The sequence below is a fragment of the Anticarsia gemmatalis genome, chromosome 12 (assembly GCF_050436995.1).
Source record: "Anticarsia gemmatalis isolate Benzon Research Colony breed Stoneville strain chromosome 12, ilAntGemm2 primary, whole genome shotgun sequence".
Lineage (NCBI taxonomy): Eukaryota > Metazoa > Arthropoda > Insecta > Lepidoptera > Erebidae > Anticarsia > Anticarsia gemmatalis.
The window spans coordinates 4,983,868-4,996,994 of NC_134756.1; the positions used below are offsets into that span (position 1 = coordinate 4,983,868).

At 33.5% G+C, this 13,127-nt stretch overlaps 4 protein-coding genes across 7 annotated transcripts; 3 read left to right on the plus strand and 1 right to left on the minus strand.

The window, feature by feature from the left end:
* Positions 1-506: 506 nt before the first annotated feature.
* Positions 507-2,021, plus strand: Naa20A (N-alpha-acetyltransferase 20 A). 2 transcript variants are annotated; one of them, XM_076120720.1, is made up of 5 exons: positions 507-955; positions 1,032-1,147; positions 1,386-1,515; positions 1,663-1,799; positions 1,887-2,021. In XM_076120720.1, the coding sequence occupies exons 1-5, from the start codon at positions 948-950 to the stop codon at positions 1,970-1,972; spliced, it is 477 nt and encodes a 158-aa protein (XP_075976835.1). In that variant the 5' UTR covers positions 507-947; the 3' UTR covers positions 1,973-2,021. The 2 variants fall into 2 exon arrangements, with proteins under 2 accessions (XP_075976835.1, XP_075976834.1); XM_076120719.1 differs by having other exon boundaries at positions 510-951.
* Positions 1,985-5,093, minus strand: crn (pre-mRNA splicing factor crn). The gene is made up of 5 exons (XM_076120718.1): positions 4,916-5,093; positions 4,645-4,830; positions 4,412-4,527; positions 3,771-3,927; positions 1,985-3,664 (listed from the first exon to the last, which is right to left on the minus strand). Exons 1-5 carry the CDS (start codon positions 4,952-4,954, stop codon positions 2,033-2,035), a joined length of 2,130 nt encoding a protein of 709 aa, XP_075976833.1. The 5' UTR covers positions 4,955-5,093; the 3' UTR covers positions 1,985-2,032.
* Positions 5,094-5,323: 230 nt separating this feature from the next.
* Positions 5,324-7,879, plus strand: mldr (mitochondrial ribonuclease P catalytic subunit). The gene is made up of 5 exons (XM_076121105.1): positions 5,324-5,552; positions 5,652-6,462; positions 6,573-6,959; positions 7,194-7,386; positions 7,721-7,879. Exons 1-5 carry the CDS (start codon positions 5,498-5,500, stop codon positions 7,862-7,864), a joined length of 1,590 nt encoding a protein of 529 aa, XP_075977220.1. The 5' UTR covers positions 5,324-5,497; the 3' UTR covers positions 7,865-7,879.
* Positions 7,880-8,150: 271 nt separating this feature from the next.
* LOC142977108 (uncharacterized) lies at positions 8,151-13,006 on the plus strand. 3 transcript variants are annotated; one of them, XM_076120828.1, is made up of 7 exons: positions 8,151-8,297; positions 8,548-8,722; positions 9,454-9,595; positions 10,003-10,114; positions 10,474-10,657; positions 12,390-12,485; positions 12,814-12,855. In XM_076120828.1, exons 1-5 carry the CDS (start codon positions 8,234-8,236, stop codon positions 10,653-10,655), a joined length of 675 nt encoding a protein of 224 aa, XP_075976943.1. In that variant the 5' UTR covers positions 8,151-8,233; the 3' UTR covers positions 10,656-10,657; positions 12,390-12,485; positions 12,814-12,855. The 3 variants fall into 3 exon arrangements, with proteins under 3 accessions (XP_075976943.1, XP_075976944.1, XP_075976945.1); XM_076120829.1 differs by lacking the exon at positions 12,814-12,855 and adding an exon at positions 12,047-12,128 and having other exon boundaries at positions 12,390-12,437; XM_076120830.1 differs by lacking the exons at positions 8,151-8,297; positions 8,548-8,722; positions 9,454-9,595; positions 10,003-10,114; positions 10,474-10,657 and adding an exon at positions 12,041-12,128 and having other exon boundaries at positions 12,814-13,006.
* The last annotated feature ends 121 nt before the right edge of the window (positions 13,007-13,127 follow it).

Sequence of the window (13,127 nt, forward strand, 5' to 3'; positions counted from 1 at the left end):
TCTATATAATAAAGTAATTCAGTAAAATGTATTTCTATATAAATAAGATATTTGGTACTGACTTAAGATTTTTCAGTATTTTTTATAACATTATTCCAATAATAAAGTAGGTACGTTTAGGTGACATACGCACATCCAAAAAAAAGCGCCTGGCTACCTGCATTTTTTCTGTTGAACATATTCAGTTGAAATATCGAATAATCATAGGCAACTCAAACATAATCTCAAATACATTTGTATTTTTGTCATAAGAAGAACTATATCGGCTAACTTGTTTGTTAGTGAATAATAATTTTCCTTTTTTAAAAGGGGTACCTATTTTAACCATGTTACAAATCTTCGTGTCTTCGAAATCGCTTAGGTAGGTAGGTACCTATCTATTTCAAATTTCCATTCATTGTGTTTTTGTTATCCAGTATTATCCACCTTTTTCTTAGGTTTGTAATCATGACTTCCATAATCCTAGTCTATGGATTTTTGTTAATCAAACAAAGTCGATCAAAATCGAGTTAAACTAGGGATGTGCATTTTATAAATTTTGTATTACACTTAATTTTGTCTGTCTAGTTCCGAAAAAATACTTTTGTCACCCTAGGCAAGTTATTAAAACCTATAAAGTTAACGTCAAGTTATGAATATAAAATATTCTCTTAGACACTTCTTTTAATCTACAACCAGATTAAATTAGTGAATATATCGGATTCGGGGATCAGGGACACTCACGGGTTGATACACTCGGTAATCGGTACAATAACCGAAAATCGAAATCCCAATAACAGTTCACTTCACTAAACACAAACAAAAATTGAACCTCTACATGTACCTATAACCTAACTAAAAGTTTTTGAATGAATGTGAGATTTATATTAATAGAAATTGCATTAAAACATTTGCCACAATGACTACAATTAGACCATTTATGTGTGAAGATATGTTGAAGTTCAATAATGTGTAAGTAAGTTATTATCTTTCTTCGGTTTTCTAAGATTATTAATATTGTACATAACTCTTGTTCTGATCGCTTGTTACAGTAACTTAGACCCTTTAACGGAGACGTATGGGTTGTCATTTTACACCCAATATTTGGCGCATTGGCCTGAATATTTTCAAGTAGTTGAATCGCCCAGTGGTGAAATAATGGGATACAGTAAGTAAAATTATTTCGGATTATTTTACCTACTTGTATGTTATTGTTTCTTTGTGTTTAAATTAGTTTGTTTTATTTATAACTACCTATTACGGAATTGTCTATCATAATAATAATTTTATTGTCATAGAAATAATATGTAGACACAGATGTTTCATCACAGAGTATTAATATAACAGTATTCTCTTCAAAACCAGTCTTCTTGATTTCTATTATTAAAATGTATTAAATTTTTCAGTAATGGGCAAGGCTGAGGGTCTTGGTGAAAACTGGCATGGTCATGTAACTGCCTTAACTGTTAGTCCTGAATATAGAAGATTAGGACTTGCAGCTACACTTATGAATATTTTAGAAGATGTCTCTGAAAAGTAAGTCTCATTCTGCCAGGGTGATGGGCGCAGGTCTGATCAATTCTACAATCACAAGGGAGATCCTAACAACAATGGGAATCATAATTTCTACTTGTGGGAAAATGAGGCAGTGGTTACAATGGTTGATGTTTTTTTTCTTTGCAGAAAGAAGGCCTATTTTGTAGACCTATTTGTTAGAGTGAGCAACAAAGTGGCAATCAATATGTATAAGAATCTGGGGTACATTGTGTACAGAACTGTATTGGAATATTATTCTGGAGATCCAGATGAGGATGCTTATGGTAAAAAAAAAACTATGACAAAGACATGTCTTTTGTTACTATTCTTAGATACCTACTAAGTTATAATTTTATACTTTTACTTTTCAGATATGAGAAAAGCATGTTCAAGAGATGTAAATAAAAAATCAGTTATACCATTATCTCATCCTGTTAGACCTGATGAAGTGGATTGAGGCAAAAGACAAATAAATTATTGACAAAAAATTTGAAAATCTTTTATTCATGATGTACTTTCAACTTTCACTGTCACCACTCTTACTGTTTTCATCATCATTATCAATGTTCTTGTCTGGAGATGCCTGTTCTTCTTGTTCTTCATTTTCAGTTTGTTCAGTTTCTGCAGTTGGTTCTGGTTGTGTAACTTCTTTTTGTTTTCGCCATTGTTTCGCAGCAGCCAGCAATTTAAGATTTGGTCTGACCATTTCATCTTCAGGGAAAATATAGTCAAATACTTCTTCCCATCCTTCTTCAACTCCTCCCTCACTAACAATCTTCTGTCTTTTCTTAACTCTTCTAGGCATTTTGCCCATAACCTTTTCAAGTTTCTCTTCATCTCCAATTTCAGTCTCAAAATCTTTCCAAGCTTCAAGTAGAAGTACTCTTGCCTCTTTTTCACCAGCACTTCTTAGACTGTCATTAGCACGTTCATATACACGTCTGGCTAATTCAACATTTATGTTATCAGCATTCTCTGCATTAAGTTCAAACTTAGCATATGATAACCAAACTTTAACATGTACTGTCCTCTCCAACAATCTTTCATAAAGTTGTCTAGCTTTCTCAGTTTCTCCTTGTTGCACTTCAAAATCAATGTAACTTTTCCAGAGCAATTCAGGCATATCTAGTCGCTGCTGCCCGACAGCTATTTCGTAAATTGCTCTAGCTCTATCTGTATCACCCAGTAAAGTTTCCAATTCTGCAAACTTTATCCATGTTATACAGTTTTCAGGACCATATTCCAAAAACTTTTGGTACAATATTCTACATCGGTCAAATTCTCTGAGCTGGATTTCCAGGTCTATATAGCCCCTGTATAACTTATCCCTAGGGCAAATACCCAAAGCCATACCCAATGTTTTTCTGGCCTGTTTTAAATCCTTGCACCTAACTTCAAACTGTGCATACATCAGCCATATTTTTGAAAAAGTAAATATTTTATGTGGTATTAACTCTAAACATGTTCTGTAAACCTGCCTAGTCCTTTCAACATCTTCTGCTTCCAATTCTTCATAAAGAGCATAATTAATCCAAAGATAAATGTAACGTCTCCAGAACTGCTTATCTTTTGATGGAGGCACATTGGCTATGGCTCTTTCATAAGTATCACGTATATCATCAACATTCCCTTCATTCTCTACAAGCCTAATGTAATCAAACCATGCATCATAGTTGGTAGGGTTCTCAATCACTTCCTGTTCATACATATATTTTCTCTTATTGACAATAACATCTTCAATACCAGATCTGTCACCATATTTTTTTTCATGTATGGTGTATGCTTTATACAGTTCCTTGTTTCTGTCTTTTGGAATATGGTCTAAAGCATATTTATAAATCACTCTCGCTCTGTCATGCTCTTTTTGATTTTCTTCAAACTTAGCAAATGCAATAAATAATCTTTCATCAAGATCTTCATCACCAAAAAATTCTACAGCTCTTTCATATACTTTTCTTGATCCATTTATAAATCCATGGTTTTCCTCAAACTTTGCATATTTTATCCAGTTTTTAACATCTGGATGTACCATTACAAATCTTTCATAAATTTCCCGGGCTCTATCCAACTCTTTGTATCTTAATTCAAAATTGATGTATGTCTGCCATGCTTGTTCATCTGGCTGCCATTCCATCCACCGTTCAAACACCTGCCGAAATATTGACAACATTAAAACATAATTATAATTTTATATCATACTTTCTTCATTATAAACTGTTACAGGTTATTGGTATAATTTATTACAGTTTACATACTTGTCTAGCTCCAGCAATGTTCTCTAACATCTCTTCCATGTAAGTGTATTTGTACCAGAATTGAGAGACTCTAGGAAGTATAGTAACAGCTCTGTCCCATAAGTTTCGAGCATGATTCACTTGTCTGTTCCTCATCTCCATTTCTGTGTATTTCAACCTAGAATATAAAAAAAATCACTTATTTAACTTAAGTAAATGTTACATCAGTAAAGGCTAAAAAAATACTAGGCTACTGCATTCAATACAAACAGAGTCTATATAACATAATAGAAAACCAGTGCAACTTATTATACAATATCGAATAAAACCAAAATGTCCCTTGAATAGACGTTTGATGATTTGTAGACACGGGAGATAATAATCAGTAGATAAAGTTATTATGAGAACTCTTTATTGTAACTAATAACTACAATTGGACAACTCAATAATATAAATAAACTCGTACAGTCATCTGATTCCAAACTAATCCAAACTTGTATTATGGTTACCACTATAATACTTTATATTTTAGAGTAAATAAAATAGAAATATTTACATCCCAGTGTAGGTCAGGTACTTGTGTTCATCAAACAAATATGCACTATGTTAACCACTGCTCCAAACATGCAGTGAATATTTAATGCTTTTCTCAATATACTTACCACAGGGTAACATTTCTATGATCCACATCAAGAGCTCTTTCATAAATGGACCTTGCTCTCTGCACCTGCTTTTGTGATTCTTCCCACTGAGCATATTTGAGCCAGTTTCCAATGACCTGAAAAACATATACTTGTAGTTTAGGAAGACATGTTGTATCATTCATCTAATAGTTTGAAGTGTAGAAAAGTAATGTTAATATTAAATGTTTGTACATTATGAAGAATTTACTCACAAGCCTATTTTTTCGAATGTTATCTTCAAATGCCTTCCTCTTACGATGTTGATAATCTCTTAGTTCTTCTGGATCAGAGATCTTCTGTTTTGGCGGAGGTGGTAATATTTCTAAGTCTCTTTCTTTGGCTTCTCGTAGCAGTTGCTCAGCAGTGATTTGTATTTCTGCTGGTGCTTTATTCTTGACCTGCAATTGACACGTATATTTAATATCACTCACTTTAACAAAAGTTTCTAACCAAACAATGCTCAAATTGTTGCATTTCGCTCACCTTTGCCACTTTGGGCATTTTAGTAGTTTTTCCATCCATGATTATAACTAGTTCAATTTAGCAACGTTCAGCAGACAAAATATTATACTTTGTAGAAAACTCGAGCGCTAATCGTAAGTATTTTCATTCATTACACCTGTAAACATATTCCGAATATTCCGATTGAATTGACACCATAGAGAAAATATAACATATTCGGTAAAGATTAAATAGTAAAGTACCATAAACTACCTATATTTGCGTTATGTATATTTTGTATTCACAGAATATTATTTCAGTTAGGTACCTACTGGTTGTAATAATAAATAAAATGTAGGTACTTAATAATAGGGCTTTTAGGACCTCATTTAATCTCAGTATTTATGGGACGATTGTAGCAATTTTCAATCAGTTTAAGGCGTCTATGGTTTAAGATGTCAAGTTTGTCAATATTGACACCAGATTGCTAAAACTAACCTAACCTCTTATTTTCATTTACAGATTTTGTTGTTATATGTGTTAGTAAAATAAGTGCCTATTAACGTAATGTTCTGCTAATTAGATAAAATTGACCGAGATTTTCATCGCCATATAAAAAAAAACATGAATATTAAGATGTTTCATTCATTGACTCGTATATTATCTTCACGAAGTAATTGTGAGTACTCATAAAAGTAATATGATTGAAAGTAAACATTTTTTAATATGTCTAATAAGTATAGCAAATAGATAATTAATAATAATGTTGGCCTTACAGATAACGCCATCGTTATACGAGCGTATAGTCAATTTACGGCTTACAATAGAAAAGTTCAATTCGATAATCAAGTGGAATTTTTGAAGTCAATAGACGATGGTAATGGCCACAATCAAGACTGGACAGAAGTTAAAAACTCTATCATGTCAATTAAAGGAAATCTTAATGAGAAGAATATAGATGCTGTTTTATTAAAAATATTGGTGAGCAGTAAAAAGTTTGTTGCTGCTGCGTCATTTGCTGATCATTTGAAAAATAAAAATGAAGAGTTATCTTTAGGTGCAATAAATGGCATTTTAATATTATACAGTAAAATGGGAGAAGCAACAAAAATATCTAAAGAACAAAAGAAATTTATTTTAGACACTCATAAAAGTTTGTATGAAAAGTATAAGGTGTTAGATAGCAGTACAAGTGAAAATTTATTACATGTACTTTGTGTTATAAAGGAATGGGAAAAAGCAATCAAAATATTAGATGATATACATTTAAGTGCTGTCCCAACTCATTCTGCCTACAGTACTGTAATAGCAACTCTCTTTAGCCTTAATAAAAAGAAGAAAGCCATGGAACTGATCCAGCAAAGTATTGATCATAGGAGACCACTACAAGATAATGCTTATGATGAATGGATTAAATATATTTTGCGGAAGTATAAAGATAAGAAAACAATTTCAAAATATTTTGATGAAATTTTTGTACACTTAGCAGCAAATTGTGCTAGTATAACTGAGAAAACAGTAAATAAAATCAAAGATGTGTATACTTCATTAGAGTGGGATGCAACATTTTCTAGAATAAGAAAATCAGAGTAAGTAAAAGTTAAATCAGAGTAAGACTATGACAAAGAGTTAATAAGACTTAAAATTAAATACAAGTTTTAATGTTAAGGTGCATTTTTAACAAGATTTATGTTTTCAGTGGCCAATGTTCATGTTGTAAGGAAACATTAAAATGTTTGTCATTATCTAATGAAGAGTTTACCCAATTGCAACAGATTGTGAAGGACAAGCTCATTGTGGGTTCAGATTTGTTATTAAAATCATCTACCGATGAACTGAAAAGGTTCACAGATACTGTTCAGAGATTTGCTCCATTTGATGTTGTTTTAGATGGACTTAATATATGCTATGCTGTTGCCAATGGACCCCATATCCAGAAATTACGTTTACTTAATGATGTAGTGGATTATTTCACAAAAGAAAATAAAAAGATCCTTCTTCTAGGCAGAAAACATATGTTGAAATGGAATAAGAAATTTATTGAGAAAATTATGAGTAAAACTTGCTATTTTTTCACAGATAATCTGTAAGTACAGTATTTATTTTTTATTTATCTTTTATACAGGCTGACTTAATGCCTTAGGCATTGTCTTAATAGTAGACAGTCTACCTCATATTTTAACTGTTAAGCTATCCCATTGTTGAACCATCATTCATTAATTCATTTTTATCAATTGACCTTGTTTTAAGACATTTATGAATTTAAAATTTTATCAGTACCTAATATTTTAGTAAAGCACTAATCTTTTCAATATTCCAGCTCACAAGATGACCCTTTCTTCATAACAGCTGCAATAATGAGTGGACCAAAAACAGACATAGTGTCAAAAGACCTATTGAGAGGTCATTTATTTAACTTGAAAGACCAGAATTTAAAACTTTTATTCAGGAGGTGGCAATGGCAACACCAATGGATGGTGTTTCATGAAGGGCATAAAGGGGCCAATATACAGGTAATACTTATTCATTCAATGATTTTATCATAAGCATGTTTTTCTATTGGAACCTGGACTCTGCTTTTAAATATAATTTAAATCTCAAAAGATGTAGTCCTTAACAATATATATATAAAAAAGATTGGTTTAATTGAAAACACAAAAAGGCCCTAATAGTTAACAGTATAAAAAGTATACTTTGTTGATACGAGTCCCAAAATTAACATACAAATGTTTGTTAATTTTGGGACTCGAACTTGCCAGCAGAAATTAGAGTATAACATATCTTGCTGACATTTACTTGTACTTACTTCTACTTAGTAGTTATTTTAATTACATATTGTCATTACAGCCACCCTTGAAGTTCACGCCTTGTGCTCAGAAAACGAATAATACATGGCATATCCCGTACCAAAGTGACGCAACGACTTCATCAGGGTTTGTCAACGACGGAACACCAGATTTGCGGAGTTGGATATGTTTAGGCCAAAAATAAATACTTTGTACAGAATGTTCATGTTTTATTTACCCAACAATTGTCAATAGCTGTTATGTAATATCGCACCCACATCGTGCCCTTAGTAATTCGAACGCGATGAGCCAAAAAATACTTTTATGTATTATGCTTTTGTATTACTATATCAATCAAGTATACCCACTTAAGTATGCAGGAAGACTTTGTACAATATATTTACCATAAACTAGTTAGCAATCTAAGTAAATACTATGATATAAAACATAGACAACTAAACAAAAATAAATACTTCTAGGCGTCACAGTAGGTTACCTGGTTACCAACACGTCATTTTTATTTAAATTTCAAAATTTTTTAGTGCTTTTGTGTATTTAAAATTTACATTTCAAAATGCCTCGAAAAAGAGGATCCAAAGCAGATACCGACATCGATCCAAATGTAAAAGTAGTAAATGGTAAGTAGGAAACATTAAAGTTAAAACCTTATGAGGCTTTTGCTATTTTTGAGTCTATCACACCATTCACACCTTTATTACTATTGCTCTGAAGAATCCAAGACAGCATGCACGTAAGTGCATTTTTTTTGGGAGCCTTTAGTTTTTTTTTTGGATCCACAACTGGGACTATGAAAATATCGCTGTTAGTGGGTATCAGGTTGTCGAAATAACTATGTAGGTAAGGTATCTATTATTCTTTTCATCTCAGAAAGCGAGGCTTTGTCTCCTCGTCAACGCCGCAACATGGAAAGGGTAGAGATGCTCGCTCGGCCAACTGCGCGTCGACTCCGTTCGCTATGGGATGAAAAATGTGCTATACTCCCTCGTGATAGGAGAGATAAAATTAAAAGTGCCTTGGAAGAGGACTACTTCCTTAGTCCAGAGTAAGATTTTAAAACCTCTTATATCATTGAAAGTTACTAGGAAACATAGATAGGTATAGACAGTTGAAAGCATCGCCTACAATATTGATTTGGGTGGGAGTCAAACCCACGACCAATATACGGTAGTGTCTATGTTGGGGTGACCACCTAAACTGCTAAGCCAACATTATAAATGTTGGGTATCCCACATTTTTAGGTAGGTACTAGGGTAAGGTAAGGGTAAGGCCTTGTAACATTGGCCACTAATAGGTACATGGTCTAATTAATTTATCCCTGTTTGATTTATTTTCTTAGTTTTTGATTTTTGTTATTGTACCTACCTATTTTGTCATCCATACTAGATACAAAAGCTCTTATTGTTCAATTGTCCCGAATGCGTTCTGGTTAGTAATAATTAGGACATGGCACTATAATATGTAGGTACTTAGTTGTGTATGTTCATTGATGCATAGGGCTTTACATAAACATGATGAAATGCTTTACGTTGTGTAATGTGCGCGTTGCACAGGTTTCATTGATTTAATATGAATGAATACTTTTCACTGTACATTTATAGTGTTCATAAATACATACATGTATCACGCCTATCATATCGTAGGGATAGGCAAAAACCAACCTACCTAGCACGTTCTTTACAAACTTCCTTATTTCTTTCTTTATCCTTAATTGCGTCTTGAATGCTAAAAAAACAAAAAGGTAAGTAATTATTAATTTTAAAACTTTCTTGGTAGACAAACGGAACAATACTTTCAAGCGATAAGTGATTCCACAAAGCGTTGGACGGGCCCGAGTACGGACACTCGCAAGGATAATGCTGACAGAAATAAAGAACTAATGCAGCGACAAAGGTGGCTCGTCAACTTTAGCGCTCAGGTAATGCATAGACGTTACTCTAATTGACTGCAGTAAAGAAGATTGATATACAGAAAGGGCTAGTTTCACAGGTAGTATAAACTGGTGTCAGGCAACCTATCTCCTACTTACAAGCAATTGTACAAAAACAACTGTCAAAGTTCCATCTGATAAGTTATCTGATACCTACTTATCCGAAAGAAGTGATACTATACCTAAGTATTGTATCAAGCTGAAACCTTTGTGATGAAGTATCGCTTTACCTAACAAATACTAGAGAGTACCTTCTTACCTACTGAGTGTAGGTACTACATAACTAAGCCAAGAAAAGCTATCGTTTATTTGCCTATTACTTCTTGAACTAGGGTAACTTCTTCGCTAGTTTGAACTATGATTTTCGATGACGTATGTACCTATACCTACTCCAGGTGGCGTATCGCTTGTGTGACTACATAGCCAAAGGACAGAAAGAGATGTTGGTTTCCAATCGTTTGCGAAGTATAGCCGACGTTGTGTTGGAGAGAGTCGCAGATATTCTAGGTTAGTGTTCATATAATAGGTTCAAGAAAGTAAATCTTATTCTTTATGTCCCATTAGTCTGAGTTGAATGATTTCCATACGCAGACAAGTTCTTTGTGACGCCTACAGTAATCTTGCTTTTGTTATTTGCGTAAGTTGTGATCCTTTCACAGTGAAGTTTCTTGGAACTTTTGACAAGCTTGATCTAATTTATGTATAACAATCATTGTCATTTTAAAATTGAAATTGATAGGCATAATTTTGCTGTTATAGCAGAGTAGGAGGGACGCCTCGACTTAAAGTTTACAATATTCCTTTTTTACAATTAATATTGCAATGTAGGTACTCAGTTAAGTATTTCAATAAAACTTAAATTATAGGTGAGCCGAAACCGACACGTACGAACCCGGGGCGTCTTCCTCGGTTCATGGTCGCTATCTCTGATCGGATTGCGGTGTGGATTGAGAACGCAGTGTATAGAGCTGATGCTTTAGAACCGCTCGAGACTGCATCTGTGGACGAGCATATGCGACTTGATGCGGAAAAACCTCTTATATGTTAAAGGTGAATGTTCATTATGCTGCTTTGGAGTAGAAAATTTAAGGTAGAGTAAAAAGTAGTAAGTAGTACTTAGTACAAAATAGAGTAAGCGAGCATATTTTAAACGTGCCATGTATAAAAGCAAAATACAAAACCACTTCATTTCACAGTGTATATTTAAGTGCCAGATAACCTACCGCAAAAAAATGACAACAAACGTATGTAAATAACGGACAAAATTACAACTTATAAGCTCCCTTAAATATTTAGAAAAAGTTAGACAGGGCCTAGGACATATTTATTAACGATATTCAACATCTGTTAGTTTCCTCTTACGTTGTTGATTATGTGCTATCTATATAATATAACGCGTGAACGATAAAATACTTCAGGAAGAATTACGTGAGCCACGCATTCATGATTGATATTGCAATTATACCGATCCTATAAATCAATCAAGTGGGTAATTCGATCATATGAAATGGTGCATATGTATTCTGTTCATAACAAGTAGTTATTAAATGTTTACTTAATGAATGACTAAAGTATGAGCTCCACCCACAGTTACTTGCCAAGTATGAGGTTAAGCCAGTTATGTATAATTGTATACATAAACTTTATATAATAGCTGTACTTGACGAAGTTAATTGACACATTTCTGTTGTGCATAATTAAAAATTACTGAATTAGTTATGCATGTTGCTTTTGTGTTAGATTTTGTCGTGTTATGCTAATATTGTTGGCATGTTGTATGTTGAAAATAATGCTTTTTTACTTAGCAACTGTGCCACTTTTTTAGGTTTGAGGTGTAGATGATGTAATTTTTGGAGTACGCCTCCAAATAATGTAGAAAAATTGAAAAATAGTATGTTTTATGTTTGAGTCTCCGATTATGTAGTGAGGATAAACTGGATAAAGACACCTAATAAAATTATATAAAAGGTTGCACAAAGAAGAACCCACGTTATTTTTTTTTCTACTTATGGTATCTATCGTTCTCGATCAACCCCAACTTTTGTATGCTTTCATTCGTTTTACAGCAAAAGACGGTTTTCATAGAAACAAAGAGGGCAAGTGGTCGGTAATCAACAAAATGATAATCTGGTATACATTCCTCAACGCGATCCTAAAATAGCTTCACATTATTGAGATTTCTACTCACAATAATAATAAACACCTTTATCTATTGACACCTTTAGATATCTTAGGCTTGACGACAAAGTTGCACTTATAAATTATTATGCACGCCATATCTGGAACGAATAATTATCATCTATACATTTTTTCCTTACGACTGGTATTTTCATTAGATATTCAGATAGGCCGGTTTGACCTTAGGAGGGTATAGGGTCTGGGCTGTTCTCGGTGCTTGACGACCTTCTAAGGCCCTATATATGCGTCTGCCTTCCGTAGGACGGTATAGTTTGCACTCAGAAGGCTCAGCAGCAGTTCTAGTGAGATCTACTCAACCAACTTCATCAAAATGAAATACGTCGTAAGTAATTTTTAAACCAAGACTTAAGTGTAATATTTTTACTTATTTCTTATATCATAATGGAGAAATTTGTGCTTGCATACTTTTTTGTATAATTTTATATTAACGTAGGTAACTATCAAATATTTATGTTTACCCCTCCAGCTATTAGGTTATCCAGAAAAAATGTATTAAGCAATGCAAAAAAGTTGACCCTTTTTTTCATTACTAGTACAATCATCATAAAACTTTATATGGTAAGAAAATTATTTTTAATTCCAGTTGGTATTCCTGCTCGTGTGCGTGGCTCTGGCTACTGCCGCTCCCCAGTTCTTCACCTGGCCCTATGCTGGCGTGGCACCCTATGCCGCTACCAGGGTAAGCTATCAACACAATTTCTTTAATTATTTGCGTAAACTATGATAAGCTTTCATTAAAATGAGAAATTATTCTTATTAGCGTTTTGACTCAAACAAGGATTTAGGTATAGTTGTATTCTGCTGTGCGAAAGGAAATACCAGAATCAGTGACTTAATTTGTTTAACGTAATTATTTTTTATTTCAACACACTCTACAAACTTAACTTTAACACTAATGGTATTTTTTATGCATCTATTGTTTCGATTACCATCGATACCATCATCTCCTTAATCAAGGATAAGTACTAAGATATGCAGTAACTTTACAAATTACATTTCTTTTCCAGACCCTGGTTGCCGGACCGACCGTCGTGAATGGTTTTGGCGCTCGCTACACCTACCCCGGCTACGTTGGTCCTGCGATCATCTAATCCCGCCAGCCCTGTCCCCTCAACCCTCACAACTTGTACCTCGTCATTGGCCTCCCCTACTGCCCTATAATCATGTAAATACTGATTTGTAAAATAAATTAAAAACGTATATCTTTGTTTCTCTTTACTCCTTTATTTAAGAAGAGTAGATTTATTTTTGGAATTGCCACTGAATTAAGACACCCGGAAAGAAATCCTTTAATAACAATAGCATGTCTCAAACGGTTATC